Source organism: Desmodus rotundus, chromosome 6 (genome assembly GCF_022682495.2).
Source record: "Desmodus rotundus isolate HL8 chromosome 6, HLdesRot8A.1, whole genome shotgun sequence".
Taxonomy (NCBI): domain Eukaryota; kingdom Metazoa; phylum Chordata; class Mammalia; order Chiroptera; family Phyllostomidae; genus Desmodus; species Desmodus rotundus.
The window spans coordinates 112725103-112751527 of NC_071392.1; the positions used below are offsets into that span (position 1 = coordinate 112725103).

General features: G+C 40.4%; 1 protein-coding gene across 2 annotated transcripts in view; it reads left to right on the plus strand.

Moving 5' to 3' along the window:
• Nucleotides 1-11474: 11474 nt before the first annotated feature.
• PIGU (phosphatidylinositol glycan anchor biosynthesis class U) overlaps nt 11475-26425 on the plus strand; it is a 97964-nt gene continuing 83013 nt past the window's right edge. Inside the window, exons 1-2 of one of the 2 annotated variants that reach the window (XM_024559521.3) lie at nt 11475-11791; nt 18729-18793. In XM_024559521.3, the coding sequence (XP_024415289.1) occupies nt 11662-11791; nt 18729-18793 (195 nt within the window). In that variant the 5' untranslated portion in view covers nt 11475-11661. Of the gene's footprint in view, nt 11792-18728; nt 18794-23118; nt 23190-26425 lie in introns of those variants that run through there. The other variant, XM_071221770.1, reaches the window with a different exon arrangement.

The following is a 26425-nucleotide window of genomic DNA, read 5'->3' on the forward strand; positions in this document are numbered from 1 at the left end:
GTCACCGATTTTGATGAGGACATCATTTTCCTTAGGCTTTTTGTTCAAGAACCTCCTCCGTCATAACAACTGTTCCTGACTTGAGTCAGATTAGAAAGCTAGTGACTAATGCCTCCTTGCTCTGTATCCAGGGGATTTATCGACTTGCCAGATTTAATTTTTCTTCTGCAGGAGCCTTCAGAGCTTTTTAGTTCTGTCCTTAAAAAAAAGTATCTGCACAAGTATTAATAATCATGGCTAATATGTACTGATGGCTTCCATTGCTGCGGGAGGTGTTCTGAAGATTTTTCACGTAATCTGTCATTACAGTTTCACAATGAATCTTGTGAGGGAGCTACTCTTATTATCCACATCTTGCAGAATTGGAAACTGAGGCACAGAGAGTTTGAGTTGTCTGCCCAAGGTTTGACAGCTACTAAATGGCAGCCTGGGACACGAATCCTGTCAGCCTGACTCCAGAGATCTATACTAAATTCCTGCATATCTAGTTGGATGGGTTCTTCAGATAACCTCTCTCCACTGAAAGGACTGAAGGGAATGCATTTCTGGAAAGGACAAACGGGGAAAAGTGGTGGGGCATTGAAGGGGTTACCACAGAGAGGTAAGATGTCAGAGCCAGCTGTCCCAATTTTGGGGGGCTGGCCTTGCTCAACCTCATGTCAATGAGGACCTCTGGAAATATGACCCTGCAGCCAATTGGCTCTGGTTATCAGCCCAGAACTCCAGGGAGAGGGAGCCAAGCAGATGAAAGGTGACAGGTGAGGCTCTTTGGAATGATGCCAGGAGTAGCCCAGGTCCCTCCTGAGCCAGAGTGTCCTTGGGTAAAGCAGGTGGGACAAAGGATTCATGACGTGAATCCTCCTTTCAGAAGGAAAGTCTGCCTCACTCCTTTGCCTGGGGGTGGTTGTAATTCTATCTACCTAAAGTCTGTTTTTAGAAATTAAAATGTATTAAAGGTTGCAATAATTTACATAAATACTTGTATAAAATCCAAGCAACATTTGTAATTTCTAAAAAATTATAAACAGAAAATTCAAACAATCAAGATAAAGTCGAGTTCACCCTTGACCACCCCTCATTCAGCAGCCCCAGAGACCCTCCACCGCTGCCCCTAATTTGGACTGTATCCTTCTTTCCTTTTTGTACACATTTGTATACACATATAGGAAGTGCTTGGTTTCATTGGGCTTGTTTTGCTTCTAGTTTTAGAATTATGCTTTAATATTTTAATTTACTTAGTTACAGAGACAGACTTCAAAGTTCTAAAGGTTCAATAGGAAATACAGTGAAAAGCAGGTGTCCCTCCCTCCCCAGTTCCCAGCTACTCGATACCAACTCTGGCTTCCTGTGATTCCTTCCAGAGATATTCTGTGCATTTAAAACCCAACGTATATGTACATATATGTATTTTTTGCACATATACAGGGGTATTCTTATGCCCCCTTTTTATTTTGTTTGTTTTTTTTTTACTTTTCAGCATATCTAGCAGATCTTTCCTTATCAGCATGGAGAAAAGCCTCATTTTTCACATCTGCATTGCATCCCATTGTAGGTATGCATGATATTTACCAGTCTCCTAAAGAAAGAAAGGTTGTTTCCAATATTTTATTACTACAGACAATGCTGCTATGAATATTTTATCCATTATTTTGCATATTTATTTGTAAGATGACTATCTACTAGAGGGGATTAGTTGGTGGAGGTTATCTGAAAGTTTAAGCAGCTTCTGTAAAAGTAGCTTATTAACTTATGTAAAAGTTGATAGATTTTGTCAAATAGTTTACAGGAGGAAACAATTTATACTGCTTGTAGGTTTGTTTGTTGGTTTCTACATAAATGTATTATATTACGTACTCTGTCCTACAGATTCCCATTTTTCACTCATTCACTCCATATGATTTGGAGCTCCACCTATGTCAACACAGGTAGATCTACCTCATAGAAACAAAACAAAACAAAAAAACTTGTCTTATGCTTTCCCACTGGATGGCTGTTGGTAGTTCATTCAGTTGATCACTAATGGATGGACGTTCGGGTGATTTTCATTTGTTTTGCTATCACAATCTTCCAGTGACCATGGTATGAAGAGAATTGATTCCGAGAAGTGAGTTGCAATATGATAAGTGTACATATTTCAAATTTATATAGATGATGTTTAATTGCTCTCCTGGATTATTGTGCAGTTTAGATCTCTACTGAGGGTGCATGAGAACTTTAGGTGTATATTTAGAACTGGCCCGACCTGACTGGGTAGCTCAGTTGGTCAGAGCATCGTTCCAATATGCCAAGGTTGTGGGTTTGATCCCTGGTCAGAGCACATACAAGAATCAACCAAAGATTTCATAAATAAGTGGAACAACAAATTGATGTTTCTTTCTCTCCCCCACTTTCCCTTCCTCTTTCTAAAATCAATCAATAAAAAATAAATAGATTTTTTAAAAAAGAACTGGCCCTATGTGTTTCCTTTTGTAAAGCTGAAAGTTCTCGTTATCACTGGGATCATCCAGGCCCTGAGACTACGCGCCACCCCCCCCACCCCGCCCCCTACAGAATCTGAGTGGATGGGAAGGATGAACACAGACAAATGAGGGGAAGGCTGTCCCCCATTAGCTGAGTGGTCACCCAGGTAACACAACCCTTTCCAAAGGAAAGCCTTCTTCAGGAGAAAAGTGAGCTCCCCATCTCTAGAGGTGTCTGAGTGGAGGTTTGGAATCAACAAATACACTGAGCACTTACTCTGGGACAGGTCTAGGGCTGGGCGTCTTGACCCAGAGGTGAGTCAGATCCAGACCCTGCCCCTTCAGAGCTTGATCCTCATGGAGAAAATAGATAAGTCAAGAGCCAGGGACAATTCCGTCTACTAAGTATTGAGTTGGACTTCCTTTCTGAAAATATCTGGAACTTCCTGCTACATATCACATGGAAATGCCGGAAATAAAAACAATAAACATCCTTTTAAATGTACGACTGGACCTGTAATAGTTTGGATTTTAACAGACAATTGGGGAGATGAAGCCTTGGGTTTGTGTGAAGTTTGGGGTTGGAAACTGAGATCCTTGATAAATCTAGGACCTTTGAAGGTCTTCTACACCCACAGTGAAAGAGTAGATTAGGAGGAAATAAACACACATCTGACTACTAGCACAAGAGACAAAAAATCCTTGTGTCCTATGTGCCTGTCTCAACTCCGTCTTTAGGTGGGGGAAAGAAACTATGTCCTGAGAATTTGAAAGCATGTGCCTGCCATAAATAGGATTCATATTTATATCACCTGCATGGCTGGGAATTGCTGAGGCTACTCCACAACTTTCGGATGCTTAGCAGAAACAAATGCAAATCCTCTCTGGGTCTATCCTCCCTCCCCCCCTCCCGCCCCCACTCCCTATTTCAGGCAACACAGAATTCCCAAAGCCCTTCTTCCAAACATTAGCTAATCTGCAAGGAAACAACCGATGAGATACACAAGGAAAAAATCCACCAAGATTCAGCAGACACAAGGAACAGAAGAATCAGACTCCCAGTGATTTCGGGTAACAGAATTATCAGGTAGTTATCATTACGTGCAGGATAGAAGTAGCTGTTAAATACTTTGGGACCACAGGGAAAGAACAGACTCCCTGATGGAATCAGTCTTCCTAAAGAAGAAAATTCTAAGAATGGTCTTTGAAGGATATGTAGGACTTTGCCAAGTGAGGACAAATACTGTTGAGGGTAACCAATGGGGTGTACAAAGTAGAATGAACCAAGGGAATGATTATTGGTCATTTATTTTCTCAGGGGCAAGTCGGGCAGAAAAGCGAGGGAAGAGGCAAGACAGGGCGGTAGGGAGATAGATCATGCTGGCCTTTGCAGGCCGTCTTAAGGACTTGGTCCTCAAACTAAGTGCAAAGGAAAGCCAGTGAGGGTTTTTAAGTGAGAGGTTAGTAATGTTCTTTCTTTCTTTCTCTCTTTCTCTTTCTTTCTTTCTTTCTTTCTTTCTTTCTTTCTTTCTTTCTTTCTTTCTTTCTTTCTTTCTTTCTTTCTTTCTTTCTCTCTCTCTCTCTCTCTCTCTCTCTCTCTCTCTCTCTCTCTCTCTCTCTCTCTTTCTTTCTCTCTCTCTCTCTCTCTCTCTCCCTCTTTCTTTCTCTTTCATTCATTCAACAGTGAGTGTCAGGGATAGAGAATGGGTTGAGAATAAAGAGTGACAGCAGGAGAATAGTCGAGAAAGTGTAGTAAACATCTAGGTGAGAAGTCACGGTGGCTTAGACCAGAGTGGTGGCAGTGAAAATGGAGAGGAATAGGTGGATTTGACTGATATTTAGGCAATGTTTGAAGGTGGATTGTATACAAGGAATGGGGAAGTGGGAGATATCAAGACTGATTCCCAGGTTTTGGCTGAGTCCCTGAAAGATTATCACAGAGATAAGGAATTAAAGAGGAAGAGTGAGTTGCTGGAGGAAAGATCATGAGCTCAGTTTTAGATATTTGGAATTTAAAGTGGCTATGAGATATCCAGGTGGCAATGTCTAAGGGGTAGTTTAATATATATGTCTGAATTTTAACAAGAGAAATCTAGGCTTGGAAGTAAAGATCTGAGAGCCATCAACATATAAATGGTAATTGAAACCAGGGAAGTATATGAGAGTCCTTTGGGAGGTTGACTTCTGTCTCCTGTTGTATTGGTTAAGAACTTTTGGTTGCAAGTAACTAAAGACCCAACTCAAACTGGATTAAACTAGAAAAGGAATTTGGTTGAAATGGTCAGCCATAATCGCCTTCAGGCAACGCTTGATCCAGTGGCTCAAATGTGGAACAAAGATCCAGTCTTTTCTAAATTCTCCAAAACACTTCCCAGGAGGTGGCCTAATTCTTGACAGGCTCTCTGTCCACATGATGGTGTAGGGGAATGGCTCTGTCAAGGCACCTGTCCTCAGGGTATTATGTAAGGCCAGGTCTCTGGTTCTCTTGGAACCTTACAGTACTCGGGTCTGAGGGTCACAGAAGGATCTGGTGTGGGTCTCCCAGTGGGCCTCACCAGAGACGCAGCCCAGGAACAAGAATCAGCTGGTGTAAGAGTTAAATGGTGTTTTCTGGGCCCCGTGCCACTACTGACTTGCTGTGTGATCCTAGGTCAGGTGTTGCTCCTCTCTAGGCTTTAGTTCCCCACTCTGTACATTGGACTAGATCAGGCCTTTCCTACTTTTTCAATCTTAAGAATGCCTTTAATTATTTTTCTGTACATGCTACTGACTTCCACTCACCTCCATTTGTTGACTTGTTACTGTTTTTAAGTTGTATTTTTTTTAATCCTTACCCAAAGACATGCTTATTGACTTTAGAGAGAGGGCAGGGAGGGAGAAAAAGAGGGAGAGAAATATCAATGTGTGAGAGAAACATTGATCGGGTATCTCATACATGTCGCAACTGGGGACCGGACCTGCAACCTAGGCATGTGCTCTGACTGGGAATTGAACCCATGACTTTTTGGTTTACAGGATGATGCTCCAACCAACTGGGCCACACCGGCCACGATTGTTTTTAAGTTTTTATATAATTTATTGTCATCTGATTAAAAGTCTGCAGTGTTAAACACAGATTAAGCCGATGCTGTATCTTTAATCCTTTTTTTTTGAGGGGGGTGGTTTATAGCAACCCTGATTTTTTCCCACTCTGTTCTTGTGTTTCTTTTCTTTTTTATTTCATTGATTATGCCATTACAGTTGTCCCATTTTCTTTCTCCCCTTTATTCCCCTCCATTCTGCACTGCCCCTCCCACCACCATTCCCCCTGCCACCTTAGTTTATGTCCGTGGGTCATACATGTAAGTTATTTGGCTTCTCCATTTCCTATACTATTCTTAACCTCTCCCTGTTTACTTTGTACCTACCACTTATGCTTCTTATTCCCTGTACCTTTTCCCGCATTCTATCTCCTCACCATCCCCACTAATAACCCTCCATGTGATCTCTATTTCTGTGATTCTGTTACTGTTCTAGATGTTTCCTTAGTTTGTTTTATTTTTAGGGTATTTTTTTTTAGGTTCAGTTGTTGATAGTTGTGCATTTGTTGTCATTTTACTGTTCATAGTTTTGATCTTGTTTTTCTTAGATAAATCCCTTTAACATTTCATATAATAAGGGCTTGGTGATGATGAACTCCTTTAACTTGACCTTATCTGGGAAGCGCTTTAACTGCCCTTTCATTCTAAAAGATAGCTTTGCTTGATTGAGTAATCTTGGATGTAGGTCCTTGCCTTTCATGACTTGGAATACTTCTTTCCAGCCCCTTCTTGCCTACAAGGTCTCTTTTGAGAAATCAGCTGACAGTCTTATGGGCACTCCTTCGTAGGTAACTCTCTGCCATAATCAGTTTGCTCTTTGGAGTAAAATAAATGTACTGAATAGACTGTATGTCCACAGCCTGGCTCAGGACCTGGCAAGAGTAGGTGTTCAATAAATGCTAAAGGAAAAACTGTCCAGGTATGTGGCTTGAAGCTGGTTGGTTAATATCTCAGAGCCTCAATTTATTCCTCCTAGGTAACTCACATATCATCTGGGATATCTGATTTCCCAGGAGAGAAAATCATGTTGCTTGTTTCTTCATTATCTTCCTCCTTTCAGTTCTCTACCCTTCCTTTTCAGCTACAACAACAAAACAGCCCAACCCAAATCAACCCAACCACAGTTCCCCTCATTTTCTCAGGCAGAGCAACTTAACCACAATGTCTGGAGCTGCTATTCAGATTCTCGTTATGCCATTTACTAGCTGTGTGACCTTAGACAAATTACTAAATCTCTTGGTGCCTCGGCTTCCTCATGTGCATGTGGCCGTAGGGCCATTATAGTACCCATAGTAGCATATATTTTAAATGAGATAAAACAGGTGCCGGTAAATTGCTTAAAATAATACTCAGTACATAGTAAACACTCAGTACTTGCTAGGTATTATTAATATTTTCATCTTCTTATTGCATCTGCTACTGGATAGTTATGCCTCCAGGGTAATGTTTTCCAAAACATGGTTCCTGAACCACCAGCAATCAAATACACTGGAGAAATTAAGAATGCAGTTTCCTGGGCTCCATCCCAGACCTAGTGAACCACGGTCTCTAGGGCAGAGCTTGGGAATTTACATTTAAAAATATATCTCCTAAGTAATTCTGATGCTCAGTCATTTTTTAAAATTTTGAGACATAATACGCATACCATATAATTCACCTAAAGTGTACAGTTCAATGGTTTTTGGTATATTCATAGTTGTAAAACTACGATCACAATATAACGTTAGAACATTTCATCCCCAAAAGAAATAAGGTATGAAAAGAAATCCTGCAGCAGTCATTCCCATTCCCTTCCCTACGCCATCCTCGCCCCTGGCTAACAACTGGGCAACCGCCAATCTACTTTCTATTTCTATAGATTTGCCTACTCTGGGTATTTCATGTAAATGGAATTATACAATATGTGGCCTTTTGTGACTGGCTTATTCTACTCAGCATGTTTTCAAGACACATCCGTATTGTAGCATGTATCAATATTTCATTCTTTTTTATTGAGCAATTATAGTCCATTGTATAGACATAGCATATTTTGTTTACTCATCTATGGCAAACAAAACAGATATTTGGGTTGTTTCTACTTTTTTGGCTATGATGAACAATAACTATAAATAAGATATGAACATGTGTGTATAAATTTTTGTGTAGGCATGTTTCATTTACCTTGAATATATCTAGGAATTGAATTGTTTGGGTCGTAGGGCAACTTTTCGCTTAACATTTTGAGGAACTACCAAACTACTTTCCAAAATGACTACAGCATTTTACATTCCAACCAGCGATGTTATGAGAGTTCCAATTTCTCCACATCCTTGTTATTAGCTGTCTTTTATTGTAGCTATCCTAGCGGGTATGAGGTGATATCTCACTGTGGTTTTGATTTATATCTCTCTAACAACTAATGATGCTAAGCATCTTGTCACATGCTTATTGGCCATTTATGTATCTTCTTTGGAAACGTATCTATTAAAATCCTTTGCCCATTTTAAATCAGGTCATTTGTCACCTTATTATTGAATTGTAAGAGTTCTTTACATATTATGAATAATTGTTCCTAATCAGATGTGATTTACAGATATTTTCTCCCATAGATATTCTCTTCCATGGTTTGTCTTTTCACTTTTTTTTTTCAAATGGTTAGATGAGCTATCTTAATTTTTAAAAAGATTTTATTTATTTATTTTTGGAGAGATGGGAAGGGAGGGAGAAAGGGAAGAATAAAAACATCACAGACACCCACTGGCTGCCTCTTACACGCTCCCAACCAGGAACCCGACCCACAACTCAGGCATGTGCTCCGACCAGGAATCGAAGCAATTCGCAGGTTGGTGCTCAATCCACTGAGCCACACCAGCCAGGGCTCTTTTCGTTTCTTGATGGTGTCCTTTGGAGTACAAAACTTTTTAATTTTGATGAAGTCCAATTTATTTCTTCTTTCGCTGCCTGGGCCTTAGAGTGACAACTAAAAAACCATTGCCTAACTCAAGGTCATGGAGATTTACTTCTATGTTTTCTTCTAGGAGTCTTAAAGCTTTAGCTCTTATATTAAGGTCTATGATCCATGCGCACTCATGTTTAAGAGCCACTGCTCTGGGTTAAATCTACTACCCCTAATGTCTAATCACTGTTCTTCCCAAAGACAATCCTTACCCTAGGAAGAATTATAAGTCATTTGTTAGGATGATGCAAATAATAATAAAACAGCTAACAATGTATATTGAGCACTTGCTGTATGCTAAGCATTTTACATTACATAATCTTATTCAGTCTTCACTGTGTTATAATCTCCTCCACTTTTCATGATGCAATATTCTTTACCCTAAGATGATGTAATACATGTCTCCTCCTTTTATGTAAAAAGAAAATACCAACACCTGTTTTGTACTGGTCTCACTTAGCCTATTAATTACAGTGTTGTAGCTGGACCAGCCCTTACAGTTCTTATGATTTCAAGATGCCCTTTAGCAATAGCCATCAGGAAACTTTGAAAGGATAAGGTTTATTACTTACAAGACCTACAAGACCTGCAAATTACACAACACACCTGGGGCAGCACAGCAAGGTTAAGGGGGGTGGGAGAGAGAGGGAGAGTATGTGAGAGCGAGCTCACAGGCCTGGGGTGCTGCTTTTTTCGGGGGTGCTGCTTTTTTCGGGGGGGCGTCGAGGATGGTGGCCTAGGGTTTCATGGGCTTTCACGGTATTGGTGAATTTAAAAAGCAGAAATTTAAAGCCCTGGAAAAGAGAGAGGAAAGAAACCCGAACAAACAGGTACCTCAAGTGGTAAGTTATTGAAATCAACCAATATCTCTAAAACAAAGGGGCCTCAGTTTGGGGGAGGAAGTCTGGTTCTTTAGCTGTGTGGCTGGCAAAGTTTACTCCAGATAGCGTCTTTGAAGTGGACGCCTCAGGCAAAGTTTCAGACAGGTACTTGCGTTGCAAAAAAAAAACAAAACAAAACCCCGAAATGTCAGGAAGGTTGTACAGACTACATAAGCTAATGTGTGTTAAAAGTATGGCTTTTAACAATGCTTGGCAGAGGGCTCAAAGGATGAGAGCGCCTCTCTCTATTCCTTCATGATCCCCTCTTCCAATGGAGACCTGCTCCTCCCACTGGTCAGGAAAGCTATCAGCTACAGGGCTGATTTTTGCATTCTGCTAGCATCCTGCTCCCCTTCTTTCTTCTGTCATCATGGTTTGTGATTTTGTTACTTGTGTTATTCTTAAGACTATGACTCTGCAACCACTATCTAAGTTCCATAAAAGCAGGGGTATAACTTTGTTAGTGCAATATTCCCCAACACGTAGTATAGCACCTTGGGATATAATGATCTCTATTTATTTATCTATTTACTTACTTTAAAGATTTTATTTATTTATTTTTAGAGAGAGGGGAAGGGAGGGAGAAAGAGAGGGAGAGAAACATGGATAGGTTGCCTCCACCCCAACTCAGGCGTGTGCCCTGAGTGAGAATCCAACCAGAGACCTTTTTCAGGACTGCCCAACCAACTGAGCCGCACCCGTTAGGGAATCTTGTTTTTAATACAACTTATTTTGTTGTAAGTTTATATGATTTGGTTTTTGATAATGGATGTGTTTAAAAGCAACTGGCAAGTTAAAAAAATGATTTTATTTATTTACATTTAGAGAGAGGGGAAGGGAGGGAGAGGGAGGGAGAGAAACAGCAATGTGCGAGAGATACCCATTGTCTCTTGCAAGCCTCCAACCTGGGTGCCTGTGGGCAACCCAGGCATGTGCCCTGACCAGGAATGGAAGAGGCGACCTTTCGCTTCAGAGTTTAGCACTCAATCCACTGAGCCACAACGGCCAGGGTGCAACTGGCAAATTTTTAAAGAATTCCTCAGTCTTTTCTAGCAGGCTGATAAAGAGTCAACAACCAGTATATTTTTCAGATGAGAGATCTGAGGCAGAGAAAGGTTAAATAACTTGTTCAAGGACATAGGGCTAACAAGTCTGTTTACTACTCCAAAATGTATCCTCAGAATCCAATATAGTGCCTGGCAACAGTTGGTGTTCAATACACAATTGTAAATACATGAATACATATTTAATATTCTTTAAAAACAGCCCTGGCTGGTATAATTCAGTGGATTGAGAGCAGGCCTGCAAAGCAAAGGGCCACAGGTTCGTTTCCCACTCAGGGCACATGCCTGGGTTGTGGGCCAGGTCCCAGTGAGGGGCATGCAGGAGGCAACCACACATTGATGTTTCTTGCTCTTGCCCTCTCTTTCTCCTTCCCTTCTTCTCTCTCTAAATATAAAATAAATAAAATCTTTAAAATAAATAAATAAAAACAAAAGGGAGCCCTGTGCAGTGTGCCTCAGCTTGTTGGAGCCTTGTGCGGGACACCAAAAGGTCCTGTGTCCGATTCCCCATCACGGTACGTGACTAGATTGTGGTTCAGTTCCCTGTTGGACACACACCACATCTCTCTCTAAAATCAATAGGCATAGCCATAGGTGAGGATTTAAAAACAGGTAAACATTTAACCATTATGAACACACACACACATAAGCCCTGACCCGGTGAAGTTCAGATGGTTGGGTGCGGTCTACAAAAGAAAGGTCGCTGGATCGATTCCGGGTCATGGCGCCTGCCTGGGTTGCAGTTTGATGCCTCCAGGCAGGCCTGGTATGGGAGCAACCAATGGATGTTTCTGCTAGGTGTTTCTGTGTCTCTCACACAGATGTTTCTCTACCTCTTTCTTCCTCCCTTCCCCTCTCTAAAAATAAATGAAATCTGAAAAACAAAACAAAACATACATACAAGAGTGAAACTAACATCTCTAAAACTGGCTCACAATCCTAGGAAGACAACCGCCTTCACCCATTTGCTTTCAGAAGCACTTCGACCCGAGCGCTTTTACAATTCACTAGCTATCAAAGGAGACGTCGCCCAACCTTTTGCTACAAATTTGAGACGCCCCGCTTTCCGTCGTCCCTTCCTGCGTGGCCGCAAGGCTTCCTGGGAGTGGTAGTCCTGTGTCTGGCAGCTCCGCCGTTGCCAGCCAGGCGTGCCGGGTCGCAGAACTACAGAAGTGGTGCACAGGTCGCGAGGCTCTTCCGCCTCCCCTTCCCCACCCCGCCGGCGCGCCCGCCCCAGCTATCATGGCGGCTGCCTTGGCCCTTGTGCTGGTGGTGGCCGTGACAGTGCGGGCGGCCTTGTTCCGCTCCAGTCTGGCCGAATTCATCTCCGAGCGGGTGGAGGTGGTGTCCCCATTGAGCTCTTGGAAGAGAGGTGAGGCCACCGGCTCGAGTAGGCGGCCAAGTACCGTCTGTGCTCCCCTGGCCTCTGTGAATGAGAGGCTTGGCCGTGGCCGCAAGCTCAAGATTCTGACCGGCTCTGGAGTCCTCAGAGAGCGGGGGGGCGGGGCCTAAGGATGCGGCTGCTGAGGGGAGGGGTCGTGGGGCTGTGTGGTGAGATTTGGGCCCTGAGCGCCGGAGTGCCTGAGGGATGCTGTCGGAGGGGGTGTGTCCCACTCGTGTCCTGAGCCAGGGGCATGGTCTGAGGAAGGGTCGGGATATGTAAAGGGCGTGCAGGGTGGAGTGGGCATTGAGAGGGGCGTGGGATGTAACGCAGGGTCACAAGTGGTGCTCCCCGGGTTATGGGATGGTGTGTGCGGGGGTCCCTGGTGAGGGGACCAATCTTGCCTGAGCAAGAAGCGTATGTGAGGTGCTTAGACTCCTGTTCTGTCTGGGACTTACAGTGAAGGCTTTGCTACTGTTTTTATTTGAGATGTTTATTAAACATCGTTCTGTACTAGCGCCTGCAATGAGACAGAATTTGGGCTGAAGGATCCACAGATCCTTCCAGTGGGAGAAACAAACTGTTTACAATCACTTATGAAAAGTGTACTTCTAGTGTCCATCCAGTTCCTTCCTTGGAGCTCTGACCCTGAAGGAAGTGTCTTCTCCTTTTCCAGTTTCCGAAGGTTGAGGGATTTGACCTAACTCTTGAAGAACGTAGAGTTTGCAAAGGGACATTAGAGAAAGGGAAGTTCCAGGTAGCAGGAGGTAAACAGGACCAAGAAATGTTGAAAGATGGGAAATGTCCAAAGCAAGAGAGAAATGGGATGGATGCTAGGAGAACGCCAGAGTTAGAAGATTTTTTTTTTAACTGAAGTACTATATATATATATATACAGTGCCCATATAATAAGTGTGGAGCTTAATGAAATTTTTTAATTAATTAATTAATTAATTAATTTTTAGAGGGTAGGGAAGGAGTAGGAGAGGGAGAGAAATATCGATGTGGATTGGCTGCTTCTTGCACACCCCTAATGGGGGACCTGGCCTACAAGCCAGGCATGTGCCCTGACTGGGAATCCAACCAGAGACCTTTTGGTTTGCAGGCTGGCATTCAATCCACGGAGTCACACCAGCCGGGTCATATACCCTTTTTGATAATGGGAAGCTCAGAGACAATGTTTGTCTTATACTAGATGATGGGTTTTTATTATTACCCTCAGGAAAAGTACATCAAGTTAACTAAGAATTCTTGCTTCGTGGAATTTAATAGTTAAGAGTTGAGAGACTTTATTATAACAACTTACATTTTAGAATAGTTGACCATAATTAATGAACTAATGGTCAACTAGTCAAAAACATTAGTTCTTGGGTAATAATCCCATGAAGTAGAAATGTTATTCAGTTGCTGTGGTATATTTTTCATGGATTTTTTGTTTGTGTGTGTGTGAGGGGTATTCTAGGAAAAAGAATGGCTTAAAGCTATGGGTTCTTTTTCTTTTTTAATAAAGGTTAAAAAATTTTTTTTTACCCAAATAGGCATTTTGTGAAGCCTACCCTAAAATATTTCCAGCAAAATATTATTGAAACATTGTTATGTATAATAGAATTTGGGGCCCTGATTATTCTTTTACACATGGAATACAGTCGCTGTTATATTCTAGAGGATTTTGGTAGTCTGTAGCTCAGATGTTCCCAAACACACTACTGACCATGCCAAAGTTTTCAATCACGTGCACCAAAACAAGAAAAAATAAGGTCATTGTACAAAGTTTATCATAAAGCTAAGTGTATTTAAGTAAAAAAATTGTGAGTTTATGTTCTTCCTACACTTTTTGATATCAGATGATGGTAGTACAAGGTGGTGTGGGTTTTTTTTTTTTAATGTTTTTACCTAAGGTTAACTTTCTCCAGATCAATTATCTATTAAGTAATATGAGTTCATATTTAATAGTCAAGATAGCAGAGCCACATTCCAGGCACTTGCCAAAGAACACATTAACAAACTCACTGGTGTACAATATCTAGGCAAAATAGAGCTGAGAGAAATTATGTTTTAGACTGTTGTCTGAAAGTCATGCAGTCTGTTTCTCTAGCTACACAATCAGGAATCCTCGTCTGGATTAAACCAGTGGAGACTGATGTTCCTTGACAGCATGTTACTGTTCCTCTGTAGAGATGCTTTTACTACTCTGATAGGATGCCATTGACATAGATTGAGAGTTGCCTTGTGAAGTGGCCTGGTGAATCATCTCCATGAGTCTCTAGTAACGTTAGTGAAGGTTTAACAGCTATGTTACACAGCCTCTCTACGTGGCTCCTTGAAGGAAGTTTCTTTCTGGTCCTACTATAAGGACCAGTTAGAATTTGTTTGAGCCATGGGATTTGCTTTATTTTATAGCCACCACGAATTGTGTAATTGATTAGGTTTTGTTCTGGGGGGGGGGGTCTATAAAGTTTAAAGCTATATTTATGGCCACTCATTAACAATATATAGTTTTTTAAAACAGACTTTGTAACTTGAATTCTGTTTTATATATTAATGTTTGAACAGGTATTTCAGTCACATGGTTCAGAAATCAAAGGTGCAAAAGGCTATACAATTAAAAGGCACCTTTCCACCACTTTCCTATAACCACCCAGTTTTGTTCCCTGAAGGGAACAGTTTCTCATGTATATTAGTTTCTTACATATACTTGTGAGATATTATATGCATTTATAAGCTTGTCCATTTTATAGGTCTTTGTGGCTCCAGTCTGTTTTTTCTTATCCTTCTTTACTCTCTTTTAAAATTATTTTTTCTATTTATTTTTTCTTTTTAATTGAATTTATTGGGTTGACATAAGTTCACAAAATTACATAGTTTTCAGTTGCACAATTCTATAATATGTCATCTGTATATTGTATTGTATGTTCACCACCCCAAGTCAAGTCTCCTCCCATCACCATTTATCCCCCTTTTACCCTCTTCTACCCCACCCCATTTCTCTCTGGTACTCACCATACTGTTGTCTGTGTCTCTAAGTTTGTGTGTATATGTCTCTAAGTTTGTGTGTGCTTAATCCCTTCACCTTTTTCACCCAGCCCCACAACCTCGTTTCTTTTTAATAATTATAAAATAATGCATGTGCATTGTTAAAGATCAGAAAATAAAGGAAAGATAGAAGAAACTAAACATCTTCTGTACTCTTATCACCCAGAGGTGGTCATTGTTAACTTCCTTGTTTTCTTTTACTTTATTTTTTATGTTTTATGTTTATTTTGAGGCATTTATCATTAAATACATATTCTCAAATAATTAAATGACTGAATGCTTTTAAATATTTAAAATAAAATTTTATCATATTTAATATGCTATGTTATATAACCTGCTTTTCTTTTTTTTTTTTTTTTTTTTTTTTAAATATATTTATTGATTATGCTATTACAGTTGTCCCATTTCCCCCCCCACTCCACTCCATCCTGCCCACCCCCCTCCCTCCCACATTCCCCCCCCATAGTTCATGTCCATGGGTCATACTTATAAGTTCTTTGGCTTCTACATTTCCTACACTATTTTTACCCTCCCCCTGTCTATTTTCCACCTATCATCTATGCTACTTATTCTCTGTACCTTTACCCCCCTCTCCCCCTCCCACTCCCTTATTGACAACCCTCATGTTCTAGTTGTTTGCCTAGTTTGCTCTCGTTTTTGTTTTATGTGTGGTCGTTAATAACTGTGAGTTTGCTGTCATTTTTACTGTTCCTATTTTTGATCTTTTTCTTAGGTAACTCCCTTTAACATTTCATATAATAAGGGCTTGGTGATGATGAGCCTCTTCAACTTGACCTTATCTGAGAAGCACTTTATCCTCCCTTCCATTCTAAATGATAGCTTTGCTGGATACAGTAATCTTGGACGTAGGTCCTTGCGTTTAATCTTGGGTAATGTAATTATGATGTGTCTTGTTGTGTTCCTCCTTGGGTCCAGCTTCTTTGGGACTCTCTGAGCTTCCTGGACTTCCCGGAAGTCTATTTCCTTTGCCAGATGAGGGAAGTTCTCCTTCATTATTTGTTCAAATAAGTTTTCGATTTTTTGTTCTTCCTCTTCTCCTTCTGGCACCCCTATAATTCGGATGTTGGAACGTTTCAAGGTGTCCTGGAGGTTCCTAAGCCTCTCCTCATTTTTCCAAGTTCTTGTTTCTTCATTCTTTTCTGGTTGAATGTTTGTTTCTTCCTTCTGGTCCATACCATTGATTTGAGTCCCAGTTTCCTTCTCATCACTATTGGTTCCCTGAACATTTTCCTTTGTTTCTCTTAGCATAGGCTTCATTTTTTCATCTGTTTTTCGAATAGATTCAACCAAGTCTGTGAGCATATTGATAACCAGTGCTTTGAACTGTGCATCCGATAGGTTGGCTATCTCTTCGTCGCTTAGTTGTATTTTTTCTGGAGCTTTGAAGTGTTCTGTCATTTGGGCCATTTTTTTTGTTTGTCTTGGCGCGTCTGTTACTTTAAGGGGAGGAGCCTTAGGTGTTCACCGGGGCTGGGTAATGCTGGTCGCTGCGCAGTGATGCTGTACGTGGGGGCGGGGCCGAGAGGGAGCAATGGCGCCCGCTTCACTCTCCTCCGGATTTCAGTCTTTCACTCCGCTACCCACAATCAAACTGGGCCCCTCTGGTGCTGGTTCCCGAGTAAGTGGGCCTGTGCACACTCTAGGCCCCTGTGGGTCTCTCCAACAACCTCTCCTGTGAGGCTGGGAGTCTCTCCTGCCGCCCCAACCCCCAGGGGCGCTTTCAATCAGAGGTTTGAGGCTTTATTTCCCCGAGCTGGAGCCCTGGGTTGCGCAGCGGTCTGCTTCTCTGCCCGCCGTTCGTCCGGTTTATCTGTGGGCGAATGTGGTGCCGCAATGTGCTATCCGCCACTCTGCCTGCCCCACTCTCCGCCACTCTGAGTCCGGCCCTCTGGGTTTATCTGTGCAAATGTGGGACCGCAGGGTCTGCTAGTGCTCGGACTGCCTGCGCCATTTGTCCCACACTCCGCCAGTCTCAGTCCCGCCACAGCCACGCGAGTCCTCTCCACCCCAGTGCCGTCTCCGCCCCTCCTACCAGTCTGGATGAATGATTATTTTCTGTTTCCTTGGTGTTGGTCCCCCTTGCTGTTCGATTCTCTGTCGGTTCTGGTTGTGCGAGGAGGCGCAGTGTCTCTACCTACGCCGCCATCTTGGTTCTCCAACCTGCTTTTCTTTAAGAGTATTTTATGGACATCTTTCCTTCAATAAATACATATCTGTAATATACTTTTTCATTTTAACTCAATTTTGAAATAACTTTAGATATTTAAAAATGTTGTAATAATATACATAGACTTCCTGTTGATTCTCATCCTGCTTCTTCTGGATATAGGATAGCATCCTATATAACCATTGTACAGTGACCAAAACTAGAAAATTAACATTGATACAACACTATGAACTAATCTGTAGATGTCATTGGAATTATAACAATCATTTCACTGATGTCCTTTTCCTCATCCAAGATCTAGTCCATGATCCCATATTGCATGTAGTTGGTATGTATTCTTAGTCTCTTCCAATTCGGGATACTTCTTCTGACTTAACATTGTTAGCAAGTACTGGCCAATTAGTTTGACTGTCAGTTTGGGTTTGTCTAATGTTTGCTCATGGTTAGATGGGAATTATGTGCTTTTAGCAAGGATACCACATTTCTGGCATAAGGACCACAGAAGTGTTTTGTGCCCATCTCAGTGAATCATGTTAGGAGGTATTCGATGTTGACATTGTTAACTGGTCAGCATACAGGGTGGGGCAGAGTAGGTTTATAGTTATGACTACTTGAAACACAATTTATTTTTGTGTTATTATTCATTAATTATTGTATTATTTTCATACAAACAACTGTAAACCTACTTTTGCCCCACCCTGTATTTCTGGTGATATAAACTTCAGTCTCTTGATTAAGGTAGTAAATGTCAGGTTTATTCATATAAAATTATTTTTTTTCCCCTTGCAAATACTCTGTTTCTCATTATATTTACCCACTAATTTTACCCACTAATTTTAGTATTCATTGATGATACTTGCATTTTACAGTTATTACTGTGGGGTCTGCCAAATGGTGGTTTTCTGTTTCCATCTTTCTTTCTGCATTTGATACATACAATTGTCTGTAAGGAAGAGCTTTTTTTGTTGTTGTTCAATTTATATTATAGTTTTTTATAGTATAATTTTTAACTGTAAAGTGTATCTGTATATCCATCTATATATATACACACAAAAAAAACCCACATCATAATTCATTTAAATAAATTTTCATTAATGGACATTGGGATTATTTTTAATTTTTCACTATTTTTGAACATGGTAATGAACATATTTCTTTGAGTACTTGTCCAATTATTTCCCTAAGATAAATTTCCTTAAGAACAATCATTTCTAGGTCAAAAAGCACACACTTAAAAAGTACATATTGCCCTGAAGAAAAGTTAATACAATGTCACTCAAAGCATGTGTGAGAGTGACTGCTCACTTCCCCACCTATGAACATTTCTCGTGAACTTCTAATTTGTTATCTCACTATGTTTGGGATTTGAGCAGAATATATATAAATGAAACACTTTTTAGAGTAGGTAGAAGTTACAAGGAGATCAAAGGAAACTTACAGTTCAGTATAAAATGTTCAGTATAGTTCAGTATAACATTATAAAATGTTATAACAAGTGGTTTGCCACAATGGAAAGGGATACTCTATGGAAGAAAGCCCTCCATGATAAGAAATGTTCAAAGCAAGACTTAAATCCAATTTCTGGGAATGAGGTAAAGGGGGTTAGGGGGTTATAGGGCCCTTTGTCCTGGGAGTATCTGACACTGGTTTATGGCCATCTGCACATGTCTTTGAAGTAAGAGTGAACTTGGATGTCTTACTTTTCAGTGGTTGAAGGCCTCTCACTGTTGGACTTGGGAGTGTCTCCATATTCAGGAGCAGTGTTTCATGAAGTAAGTGTTCTTGTTTTCTTTTCTGGTTACTAAGAGTAATTTATAGTCATAGGTACCAAAGCCTAACCTATCGTTAGTATAAACATTTAAAAAGATTTTTTTTTGAGAGAGAGAGAGAGGGGGAGGGAAGGAGAGAGAGGGAGAGGGAGAGAAGTATTCATATGACAAAGAAACATCGATTAGTTGCTTCTTGTATGCACCCCAACTGGGGACTGACCCTGCAACCTAGGCATGTGTCCTGACTGGGAATCGAACCTGCAACCTTTTGCTTTGCAGAACGATGTCCAACCAACTGAGCCATACTGGTCAGGGCTAAAAAGATCTGTTTTTGAAAATCATATTTAGAAACAGCCCCTTTTTAGATATCTTTCACATAAGAAGGTTTCACAATTGCAGTGGAAATGATCCAGTTGATTGTACTTTCGGAAGCAGGTGAGACTTTGTAGAAGTTACTATTTTTAATGACAAGTAAATTGTAAACAGTCCCCAGTATATGAATAAGTTGTATGCTAATCGACATGTAATTGATTCTTTGGAACATGCTTTCCTACGAAAGTTGTGATAGCAATGTTGGTTTCTTAGAAAGCCCACAAAAGCCTATTTACCCATAAAATTAGTTCTTAAGAATCATAAAATCACTCTTAGTTTACAGTTGTTTCTTGTCTGTTTTACTCCAACAGCTTTCTGACAAGTCTCTCTGCATTGTCTTGCTCCTTTACTCTGTTCTGCAGTTAGAGCCGTCTTTCTGAAATGTGAATCCGATTTTGTCACTATTCTGCTTAGTATCTCTGGGCCTCACCACAGACCTCAGGATGAAATCCAGACACTTATGGGATAATGCCCTGTGGGCCCTGCTCACCGCAGCAACCACATTTCTTTCCTCTCTTTTCTCCCTCTTCCCACTGACCGTATCATTTTAAAGTAGTAGTTTTCTAATTTGGCAATTTAACCCCCAATTTTTAAAAAGAATTTTTTTTAAAGATTTTATTTATTTATTTTAGACAGAGGGAAAAGAGAGGGAGAGAAACATCAATGTGTGGTTGCCTCTTGCATGCCCCGCACTGGGGACCTGACCTGGCCCACAACCCAGGCATATGCCCTGACTAGGAATCGAACCAGCAACCCCTTGGTTCACAGGTGGGCACTCCGTTCACTGAGCCACACCAGGAGGACATACCCACAATTTTTATAGTTGTCTCCCTCACACCTACTTTGAGAACAATTTTTTTGTTGTTGTTGTTCTTCAGTCTAGTTTTTCTAAAGCATTTATCTTGGTACTCATGGAGATGACAGTTGTCTTTTGCATTCGTATTCCATTATTACTTTGTATTACTGTCTAATCAAATCACAATATCAAGAACTACTAATAGAAATAGGTTAGGAATAATTTAAGAGATTCTTAGTAAGCACTCAATCCAGTTGCTGGGAACAGGTTGTCTGTGCATAAGAAAGAGTAACCCAGTAGTCGTTAGTGCTCAGTGTGTAGTGGGCCCAGGGCAGTGGGTTTTCTAGACAGGATAGGAGTCCCCTGAGAGAGTCCTGACATACTTTCATTAGGCTTCAGCACATACTCTGTATTACCTTTGTGTCTTTGTTCATGCTATTGTCTCCCTATGGAGGGCCATTCTTCCCTCTTTTTGTGGTTGGTTCTCTATTCTGATATTAGCTTCACCCCTCCAGGAAGCCATCACTCATCACCTTAGGTGAGGTTCAGTGTTCCTTCTGTGTTTTACACAGTATCTTGTGCTTATCTTTTTAATGGCTGATATCACACTCTTGAAACTGCCTCTATACTTGTTTCACCCATTATATGCTCCCCAAAACAAGTACTGGCACCTTTTCATCACTTATTTTTTTGATACTAGTGTGTAGCTCTATACCTGCATGTGCATTCCAATCCTTCCCTCCCTTCTCTCTTTCCTTTAATAAAAATTTGTTAAGTATTTACCAAATGCCAGCTATGCTGCAATGTGCTAGGGGTACAGAACAAGATACTGTCCCTGGCCTCAGGGTGCTCATATTTGTGTGAGAAACATAGTGAGTTTGTAAAAAAGAAACACTTCAGAGCAAAGAATATCACCGGGATAAGGAACGTCATTTCATCACAATAAAGATGTCAATTCATTGTGCTGCCCAGGTGGCTCAGGTGGTTGGAACATTGTCTCATACACTGAAAGGCTGTGGGTTTGATTCCCTATTAAGACACATACCATTAAGACACATACCTAGGTTGCGGGTTCAATCCCCTGTCAAAAGGCAACCGATAGATTGCCTTTCTCTTTCACATCAGTGTTTCTCTCTCCCTCTCCCTCTTTCTCTGGGTCCCTCTCTCTTCCTCTCTCTTTCAAATCAATAAACATATCCTTGGGTGAGGATTTAAAAAAAAAAGATATCAATTCATCATAAGAACATACCAATTTTAAATATTTATATACCTAGTAGCTGAATTTTGAAATAAATAAAGACTTATAGAGCTGCAAGGAGAGAGAGACAAATCCACAGTTGTAGTTGGAGATTTCAGTACCCCTCTCTCAATGATTAATAGAACAAGTAGACTGAAAAACCAACAAAGATATAAAAGACTTGAACGACATTATCAACCAACTTGCCTTCACTGACATTTATAGAACATTCCATCCAACAGAAGCAAAGCACATAATCTTTTTAAGTGTATATGGAACCTTTACAAGGTAGATCATATTCTGAGCCATAAAACAAGACTCAAGTAAATTCAAAAGGATTGAAGTCATACAAAGTATATTCTCTGACCACAATGGAACTAAATAAAAAATTGACCTCAGAAAGACATCTGGAAAATCCTCAAATATATTTGAAAACTAAGTAACGTATCTCTAAATAACCCATGAATTAAAGAAGAAATCAGAAAGGAAATTAAAAAGTATTTTGAACTGAATGAAAATGAAAATGCTACCTATCAAAATATGCAGGATGTCACTAAACCAGTTCTTAGGGAGAAATTTATAGTGCTCAATGCCTATATGAGAAAAAAAGATCTCAAATCAACGACTTCAATTCTACCTTTTTTTTTTTTTATAGCAAAAAGAGAGAGAGAGCAGATTTATTAAGTGATAGTACACTCCATAGAACATGGGAGCAGTGACTGACCCAGTTCTACCTTAAGAAGCTAGAAAAATAATCAACAAAAGAAAAAAGCAAACAAAATATAACCAGAGACATTGAAGTTAAGAACAATCTAACAATAGCCAGGGTGGGGGGGGTGGGCGGGGACAGTGGGAAGAGGGGATTACAGGAACTACTATAAAGGACACATGGACAAAACCAAGGGGGAGGGTGGAGGTGGGGGAGGGAGGTGGGTTCAGCTGGGGTGGGGTGGAGGGATGGGGAGAAAAGGCATACAACTGTAATTGAATAACAATAAAAATTAAAAAAAAAAAGCTAGAAAAAGAAAATAAATTCAAAGTAGAATAAAAGAAATAGTAAAGATGTGAGTAGAAAAAATATAATAGAAAACAGAAAAACAATAGGAAATCACTGAAACAGAGTTGGTTCTTTGGGATGAACAGTAAAGTTGATAAACTTTTAGGAATGGTGGATATGTTCACTTTCTTGAGTGTGGCGATGGTTTCATGGATGTCTACGTAGGTCAAAATCGATCAAATTGCACACTCTAAATATGTACAGTGTATTTTACACTAACTTTTCTCCAATAAAGCTTAAGTTTAAGAAATGAGGTATCAGTTAGGTGGTAAGCACATGTAGAAAATTAAAGCTGGGTAAAGGGGTGAAGAGTGACAGTCATATGTGTTACAGTTTTAGCGTGTTCAGGGAAGGCTCTCTGAGGAAGTGTAATTTGAAAAGAGATCTAAATGAAGCTAGCAAGCTATGTGAGGGCCCTGATTTGGGAATGAGCTTGGAATTTGTGATTTGCAGAAAGATGGCCAGTGTTGCTATAGCAGAATGAACAAGGAGAAAAATAATAAAGGTAAGTTTTGAGAAAAATTAGAGGCCACATTATGTAGGACTTTAAAAAAAAAAATCCTCACCCAAGGACATGTTTCCATTGATTTTAGACATAGAAGGGGGGTGGGGGAGAGAGAGGGAAACATCAATATGAGAGAGAAACATCGATTGGTTGTTTCCTGTATGCTCCCCAACTGGGGATCAAACCCGCAACCTAGGAATACGCCCTGACTGGGAATCGAACCACAACCTTTCCTTAGAGTGCAAGGAACAACGCTCCAACTGAGTCATGCAGCCAGGGCTGTAGGACTTTCATAGACATAATTAGGAATTTGGATTTTCTATCTATCTATTTCTAATATAATTATTTTTACTGTCCACAGTTTGTAATAGGAGAGCCAGAGCTTCCTCCCAGACTCAAGTTTATAAATTCTCAACAGGCTGGTGAGGCCAGGTGGGATATTTCTTGTCTTATTTGGTGTCTGGGAAGACTTCATTCACATCCTCAGTGGTCATTTGATCAGATGGAATTATGTTCTTCATCTTCTCCAGCTCTTTCTCACATTCCTCAATCATGGCCTTCGAGACGCAGTCACTGCCCTTTAGAGCAGGTTTTCACCCGGCCATCCTAAGATCCTTCGCTGACCCCAGTGGTCCACAATAGCAAGTAGATTGTATTTTTACTGTGATTCAAAAGACACTGGAGACTTTTAAACCAGGAGAGAAGTACTCATATTTATTTTATACTTAATAAATATTGTTGTAGATACTGTGAGGGAAGTTGACTCTAGGGACAAGAGGTGAAACGGAAAAAATTATTAGAGTGCCTATACAGTCCTCTAAGCAGGATGATGTGCCTTGGAACTAGGGTGGTAACAATGAAGATGGTGAAAAACGATTAAATTCTTTATACATTGATTAGATTATAGTTATATTTTATAGAGGTAGACTTGTTAATAGATTGATGTGGATATAAAGGCAGGAGAGGATTAAAGGATACAAAGATCAGCAGACTTTTGTCCTGAGCACTTGAGTGAGTGGTGGTAGTATTTAAGGAGATTAAGCATACTAAGGGAGGAACAGGTTTCAGCGGGGTAGAAAATACAGCTCAGATTTCACCATGTTAAGTTTGAAGTGCTTATTACCGTATTTTGCCATGTACAATGCGTACCATGTGTTTGGTCCAAACTTTCACGAAAAAAGTCTTTTGTTTTCACTGTTTTTTTATTTATATTTAGAAACAAAATAGAAAATTGTATTTCAGGGCATTATTTTGCATACAGGTATAGTTATTGCTTTCTAGAGTCACACTTTTAATGCGTACACATAAATAAAAGAATTAAAAACATTTATATAGATATGGAATTAGTACTACCCATGTATAATGTGCATCCTTATTTTTCTCTCAGAAATTTAGGCCCAAAAGTATGCATTATACACAGCAAAATGCAGGTAGATATCCCAACGGCAGTATTAATGCAATTGGCTGTACCCATGTGAAATGCAAGAAGAGAGGTCCAGGCCAGAGGTATAAAATGGGGATCAGTCGATAGATGGTATCTGAAAACATTAGACTGGATGCAATCACCTAGTATAGCCAGCGCCCAAGATGACCCCCAAATATGTCCAGCTTCTGGCATTCACACTCATGCAGTTCTCTTTCATGTTGCACCAGAGTTGGTCTATGTGACCAATAGAATATGACAGAGATGCTGGTATGTCACTTCCTAGATTAGATTATAAAAGACAGTGCCACTTTCATCTTAGACTTTCTGTCCCTTGGATCACTTGCTCTGGCAGAAGCCATGTCGTGACCAACTTTATGGAGAGGCCTTTGTGATAAGGCCCTGCACCTTCCTGTCAGCAGCACATGAGTAAGCTTAGAAGCAGATACTCAAACCCCTTTAGAGACTGCGACTTCATAAGAGACTCAGTGCCATAACTACCCTGTTAAGCCACTTCTGGATTCCTGACTCTCAGACACTATGTGAGGTAATAAATGTGTATTGTTTTAAGCTAAGTTTTGGGAGAATCTGTTACACAGGAATAGATAACTAAGACACATAGGGAGTAAATTTACATAAAGAAGAAAACAGACACCTGGAGCATTCCAATACATCGAGGGTGGGGAGGGGAAGGGGAGCTAGCAAATAAAGGTGAAAAGGAGGAAAGTTAAGAGTATAGTACATGGAAGCCGGATGAAGAAGGTGTTTCGAGGTGGGAGTTGAAAATGATGTCAAATGCTATTGCAAAGTAGGGAAATTTGGACAGAAGATTGATGATTGATATGCCAAAATTGAGATCTTTGAAGACTTTGGCAGCAGTATTTTCAGTGGACTGTAAGGATAAGAGACTGGTTGAAGTACTCAGAGGCGGGGACAACCTTTGTGAGGAGTTTTGCTCTAAAGGAGGGCAGAGAAATGCTATGGTAGCTAGAGGGAGGTGTCTCGTGAAGACTTTTTAAAAATCTTCACCCAAGGACATGCTTATTGATTTTAGAGGGAGGGGAAGGGGAAGAGAGAGAGAGGGAGAGAAACATTGATGTGAGAGAGACACTGATTGGCTGCCTCCTGCATGCACTGACTGGAGATTGAATCTGCAACCCACACATGTGCCTTGGCTGGGAATTGAACCCATGACTTTTTGGTCTACAGGATGATGTTCCAACCAACTGAGCCACACCAGCCAGGGCTAGTGAAGACTTTTAAAATATGAGGATCTGGATATTTAGTTGCTGATGGAAATAATCCTGTGTATTGAGAAGTTGATAATATAAAAAAAAGAGATGATAATTGAACGAGCAGTGTCTTTGAGGAGGCAAGAAAGAATGGGATCCAGTTTGTAGGTGGAGGATTTGGCTTTGGATAAGAAAAAAGGAAATTCATCACTGTTAATATGAGAATATTGCATAGGTATAGATACAGGAATCTGGTCAACTGGATAGGAGGAAAATGAGGTAGTCCTCATTTAATTGCTTCTCTTAGTGGAATAAGAGATAAGCCTGTTGGTTGAAAGTAAGAAGTGGAAGGGAAGTTGGGGGTTGTGGAGAGAGGAAGATGTGAAATAGTCCTTTCAGAAAGAATATGTTGAACAAATAAATGGAAGAGCTCTGTCTAGTCACTTAACCATAGTTTAAAATTTTGTTTCTCTGGGAAAATGCATTCTTAGATACAGTGAGGAAGCCTAGAACACATTCTTACTCTTCTTCAGAAGCATGTGTGTGTAAAGGAGGGTAACGGCATGAGGTAGTAATTTCCAGCTACAAGAACCATGTTACATCTCTATACTTGTAAAAAAATAACCCCTTTAGGACTGTTAACCTTCAGGAACTCTGAATTTCTGCAACCCACACATGTGCCTTGGCTGGGAATTGAACCCATGACTTTTTGGTCTACAGGATGATGTTCCTGTAAGACCAGTTGCTTCTCCCTGAAAACAGTGGGGACAACTTTAGACTCAGAATCCCTCACTCCTCATTCCTGATTATGGGTTAATTTTCTTGTAAGCTGGGTGTTCATAAATCTAGAGCCAGCTATATTTTATTATCTTCAAGTAATAAAATATAAAGAAATAAAATTATGTCAAGCCAAATGAAAAGAACACTTTTGAAAAGAAAGGTCATCATTGCTTTTGCATTGTTTCTTAATCTTCAGCAGATTTTATTATCTAGTTCCTAGGGAGAGGTAAGAA